Source organism: Sinocyclocheilus rhinocerous, unplaced genomic scaffold (genome assembly GCF_001515625.1).
Source record: "Sinocyclocheilus rhinocerous isolate Xijiao unplaced genomic scaffold, SAMN03320098_v1.1 scaffold2230, whole genome shotgun sequence".
NCBI lineage: Eukaryota > Metazoa > Chordata > Actinopteri > Cypriniformes > Cyprinidae > Sinocyclocheilus > Sinocyclocheilus rhinocerous.
This window is the reverse complement of record NW_015659700.1, coordinates 36,598-42,759: the sequence shown is the minus strand read 5'-3', so window position 1 is coordinate 42,759 and position 6,162 is coordinate 36,598. Positions and strand designations below refer to the sequence as shown.

The 6,162-nt window shown below is 36.6% G+C and overlaps 1 protein-coding gene across 1 annotated transcript in view; it reads right to left on the bottom strand.

Moving 5' to 3' along the window:
* The window catches only part of LOC107724023 (activin receptor type-2A-like), a 34,895-nt gene that overhangs the window by 9,332 nt on the left and 19,401 nt on the right, over nt 1–6,162 (bottom strand). The window contains exon 5 of the mRNA XM_016532783.1: nt 5,155–5,178. Coding sequence (XP_016388269.1) covers nt 5,155–5,178 — 24 coding nt within the window. The remainder of the gene's footprint in view (nt 1–5,154; nt 5,179–6,162) is intronic.

Genomic DNA, 6,162 nt, shown 5'->3' with positions numbered 1-6,162 from the left:
GCAAGTCTTATTTTTATCACTGAATCATTCATTCAATTGATTCGTTCGAACAGCTGATTAATTCAGGAATGAATCAAGTGACTGTCTTTATGAATGGGTAATCATGAATCACTGACTCACTAGATCCGTTCAGAAATGCCCATTCATTCATAAATGAAACACCGCTGTGTTAAGTAGTTTTCAGTCGCAAATGCAACTGAAATAGTTGCACTGTAGAGCCCTGCATCTAAACTTTTCTAAAGACAGTAAGTTCCCCTCAGACATGGATTCATAAACTACCCCTAAATGAATCGCGATTTGTTTAGCATCTCAACCGATTTGAATCGTCACATATTTGAATCGATTTTCAACCGGCTCACGGTTAATCGTTACATCCCTAGTTTATTTACATAATGTTTAATATGTAATATAAAATGTTTATTTATATAAGATAATAGGGATGACACAATTCTCAATATAATATTGAACCGTTCGGTACGACATCGTTTTTTCGGTTTTGCGTTTAAATAATTTATATGGGTTTTATTTTTCTCCGAATTGCTCTCCGAATTGCTCTGTTTGTGTGCCCGTGAGTTTTCGTGAGATCAGGAAACGCCTCTCCACCTATAGTCTCGCGTAGCCAGACCTTCAGACTGACAGCAGAAGGTCTGGGAACCTTGGCCGCTTTGAATGGCCAAGGACCGCCCAAGAGGCCATATGACTGACAAGTAAAACAACCAATCACGTTTCATTTTGTGCCGCGTCATGTTTAGGGTTGTGGAAATGTCACCACAATAACAGACCGATGTGTAAACTCTTGGATGCATTTTAAAGAGTCTACGCTGCGAACTTTACATATTTCACATACTTTTGAAAATTCAGCGCTTAGCGGAAACACGATGGCTTTCTTCTTTCATGAGGGGGTATGGTGTGGCTTCTTATCACAGAATGAGGCAGAAAATATATTCTATACTGTAATAAAGGCTATGTCGATTAGCAATGGATCACAAATATACTTAATTATTATGAAAATACCAGAGATGGCTTGAAGAACACAGATAAACTATACATTGTCTTAGTCAAATGTTAATTTGTCTTCAAGTTTCATTATCCAAAACGTTTCTATCTTCTTTTTATTCAGCGAAAGCTGGATGCCTTTGTCCATATTAGGGATTTCCTGGAACGTATGAGTTCTATTACTTCTGTGATGCATATGTGGAGTTTCTGCGTGAGAGCGCCCTCCGGCTTCCAGTATGAATGAAACAGACTTACATGTGTTTATAACGCACAATAATGGCCAAGCCATCCTATTTTGGGAATAAACAGGAAAAATAATACTTCTCTCAAAAGAAATTTGAACAAGACACATGATAATCCATGTTTTTCTCGAGTGTACATAAGTAGATTTTTCAAATTGTTTTAAAAATCACATTTTAAAATCGCAAAAAAAAAAAAAAAAAAAACTCTGATGTGTCAAACCATCAGAACTGAACCAAACCGAAAACCGTGGTTAAAAAACTGAGGTATGTATTGAACCGTAGGCTAAATGTATTGTTGCATCCCTATAAGATAAATATATAAAAAATTATTTTTGTTTAACTTAATGTCACAATGCAAAACTTTCTTCATGGTCCTAAAAACATCCTTCATTTTACACCAAATACACAAAATAATGTTCTTTTTAGCAACATCATATGACCCCTTTAATCAAATATAAGCAAACAATAAGCAAAATATAATGGAAGACAAATTACACTGGTATGTTCTTTAAAGAAGTCTTGTGAGATTAACCTTAAATCTCTGTAACAACCTACTTCCCTTTGTTAGTCGTAAGTGCTCGAATAGACAAAAAGAGATTCATTTGGCCTCCTTTTTGAAAAAAATGCCCAATAAGTAGGTAGGATGAAGAATGTCTGTCCACAGAGCACCTGCTGGATTGTGGTTTGGAGTTCAGGCAAAAGTAGGACAAATGCAGAACAGGCATGTTTTTATATGTGGCCTACATTTCCACCAACTGAACATGGAGGGGAAGGCACGATTGTTCTGAACTGAGACTCCTTAGCATATGGATCTGGGTTGTTAAGTTTTTCCAAGTCCTCAAAGAAACAAATGCTGGAGAAAAGTGCATCGCATGACTGTGGGTGGGAGGAGACAAGGTTAAAGAACAGAACATCCATCATGCAGAGAAGAAAAACACGAAACGGTGAGGACGCAGGTGAGAAAGCGAGTACTTCTGAGATGGCAATGCTTTGCTGTTACACAAACCGAATAGAGTCGACACGAAATGAGGGAGGATGGAGGTACGGGGGGGGGTCTAAGCTCCTGAGGGGGACGTAAAGAAAACAACCCTCACCCTGACCTCACACACCTACACCCACATGGGTCAGGGTCATATTTACTTTTCAATTTGCCTAAACGTCAGTCACCAAGTAGACACCAGTCATAAACATGATGACAATAGGTCTTACGGGAAGCGTTTGCCCCTGGGGCAGTGGCCATGGATGGAGGTACAGACTGACATTTTTAAAGCATTCCTTTTCTAAAATAGAGAAAAAGAAAAACAACACAGGTAATTTAAGAGGGCTATCCTTCTACCCAGATGCCTGTGGCAGATATAGTATGTCAGAGTGCAGGTTACTGGAGTTGTTTGTTTTGTTCACTGTCTAAAAATAAAGCGACCAGTGGAAAAAGTCTAGCAGAGACAATTGTTTTGCAAATGACTTACATGTGAAGCATTCATGCAGGTATTTTCTGATGTCCCTAATTCTCATTTCTCAGTCTTTAAATAATTTAAGCAATACTTATATCTGATATATGTCATTTGCATTCTTTTTTATACACAAACATACTGTAACAATCAGATCACAGCCAGTTTGTTTTTTAATTCAGCATACAAGGACAACTCAAAGATGTGGCTTCACTATTTTGTGATGCATCAAATACATTCAATTCAGACGTATTCACTGATGCACATTTTTCCATTGATGCATGTCTGAATAGTTTTTGAAACATCAAATAAATCTTTCTACTGTTTCAATGAAAACTGATTTTTTTATTGCACTGAGTTTTTAGGACTGTTATTAAGTCTACTATAAATGTGATGTATGGAAGAATAAGATTTATCTCACCTAACAGAAAGCCACCCTAAGGTCCATGACTGTTTACAAAGACTATATACTTTAAGAAGAATGCACAGAGTGAATCTGGGATAACTTGTTCGGCCTTGAAATTTTTGGGGGCTTTTGATCTCTTGTGAATTATTTACATACAGTTATTCATTTGAAAGACACATTTAGACCAAAGCAATACACAGTGGTTTGCTGTAACAAATGCAGCATATACACAATGTAATGCTGAGCTAAATCCTTACAGAACTAAATGGACTTAGTGCAAGAGTGTATCTTATCAGTACTGGCACACAGGTGGATAAAAGAATTAATGCGATGTTTTGTATTAAACCTTCAGGGTGGACTAAATCTCAAGAGAAATCAGGCAACAATCTTTGGCTCCAGAACACTGAATGACCACTTGATTTCCTTTACTTGTTTTTGGGCTGCCCAACATTACTGTTCAATCACCCTCTGGGAACTCTGGGAGCGATTCAAAAAGGTTGTAAAAGGGCAATATCTTAACTCTTTTGCAGCATTTTATTTTCCCCTTGAGGTCCACTTACAATGCTAGTCAAGGTTTCCTGGACTAAAAGTTAAATATCCTGCTCATAATTCAGTTTTCCCCCACCATTTTCAACTTTCTTTCTAGCCCCAAGAAAACAGGCTGCTTTTACTGTTACTGTGATATGGAAAGTGATCACTGAAAAAACATAGTATAATCTATATAATTACTATACAGACTATACATTACTTGCTGGGAGGGAAAAATCCAGTTTTACATAACATGACCCTCTTAAATCTAGCAAGGCTTTTTTTATTTATATTTTGCTGTTGTAGATTTATTTAGCTCATGGACGAACATCTGTCAAGAAGCACATTCATGCAAATGTAAATACAGCTCAGGACTCATCAGGGAATAATCTTAGTTCATTCCAGTTTTTAAGAGCTTTGCCTCTCTGGCTAAAACTGCCACATGGATTGGCAAATGAGTGCCGCAGAGACCCACAGCCTCACATCTTTCAAAGTTATCAAGCCACTGATTTTTCATGTGTATTTAGTGTGTGCTGAAATTGAGAATGTCCAAGAGGTGACACTGATGCAATATGACAGTTTGCCGTGAATCTTTCAATATGACTGCAAATGTTTCATAGGTTAAGTACAATAAAAGCACTTTCAGCTGTTCCCCATTCCCACATTCATAACATTCATCTTTGCATACATTTGCTACATGCTTGGAGACATGCATTTTTAACCTCAGTACTGCCATTTTACCATGCACCAAAATCAAGGGATCTCTGCCTGAATCCCCTGAATCAGAGAGGATTTCATTTTTGTTATCCGTGCACTGAAAGTCAGAGCATCACAGATTGATGAGGCAATGTGCAGGGATAAACGCAAAATAAAACCAGTGGGATATTATAGGAAAATGTGCTAACAAAAACAAAGGGGTGCTTTTGATAGCAATGAAAAAAAGTTTAAAATGAGGTTTCAACATAATCTTGAAAAAAAAAAAAGATGAATGAATCAGGCTTCTCTTACCTCTATCATTATATGAAAGGCGTGCTAGTTGAGGAAGGAAAGAGGAAATCAAGCATTAGTTTTATTTTAACGTATATGAGATGGAAAGAGGAGATAGGGAATTTCACCATTTCTTGAAGAACGAGTAACTGTGTTTCACCATTTCTGTAGGAACTTTCACTTGCTGGCCAACATAATTCAATTTTACAGGTTAACCCCATAACGTCTGTCCAAAAGATTTAACATTTATGTCAAGCCAAAAGATAGGAACACTACTTTATTATAGTCTACAAATTCATAAAGATTATTTTTTTTTTAAAGTTAAAATACTTCCTTCTACTTTCTTCTCATACTTTAATGTGCAGAGACATTCAGAGGTTGCTCTTTGTCCAAAAACGGCCTGACATAGCAACATTTACTCAACCAATGGCTTGTGTTTGGGATGGGACAATCTATTTGTCCAAGTGATGATTTTGGGATTTTTTAAAATGAGGTTTCAACATAATCTTGAAAAAAAAAAAAGATGAATGAATCAGGCTTCTCTTACCTCTATCATTATATGAAAGGCGTGCTAGTTGAGGAAGGAAAGAGGAAATCAAGCATTAGTTTTATTTTAACGTATATGAGATGGAAAGAGGAGATAGGGAATTTCACCATTTCTTGAAGAACGAGTAACTGTGTTTCACCATTTCTGTAGGAACTTTCACTTGCTGGCCAACATAATTCAATTTTACAGGTTAACCCCATAACGTCTGTCCAAAAGATTTAACATTTATGTCAAGCCAAAAGATAGGAACACTACTTTATTATAGTCTACAAATTCATAAAGATTATTTTTTTTTAAAAGTTAAAATACTTCCTTCTACTTTCTTCTCATACTTTAATGTGCAGAGACATTCAGAGGTTGCTCTTGTCCAAAAACGGCCTGACATAGCAACATTTACTCAACCAATGGCTTGTGTTTGGGATGGGACAATCTATTTGTCCAAGTGATGATTTTGGGATTTTTTTATTTTTTCAATTCTGTTTGGTGCTACTTATGCTGCAAATATACATGCTTCACAAGATAAAACAGCATATACTGGTGCAGGTGTGGGCCTCAAGTAGGGATGTGCGTGACGACTAATTTGACTGTCGTTTAAACTGAAGTTTTGTATCCGACTAGTCGACTAGTCTAAAAGCAAGAAACCCCCAAAAGATGGTAAGAAAAAAAAACTTTGTGCGTGCGTGTATATAATAGCCTAAATTTGAAATACCTAATCTATGAATCACACTGTCAAATCCCTCAATGACTTCCGCTAAAAATAGGTCACAATTATGCCGTAGCCTACGCTTGCCTCACGTTATCATCATTTAATTTTAGCCGGTCGTTAAAAAGAAAAAAAAAGAAGAGCACACACTCAATGTCAACCAATGCTTATTTATTAAAATCAGCTGGGGAAATGCAGAACAATGGAAAATCAATCAATAGCCTGACAGAATTCTTCATCTTCATATAACGTTAGCCAACATATTAAAACACAAGTCAAAAACAATAGGAAGGTTTATCAAGAAA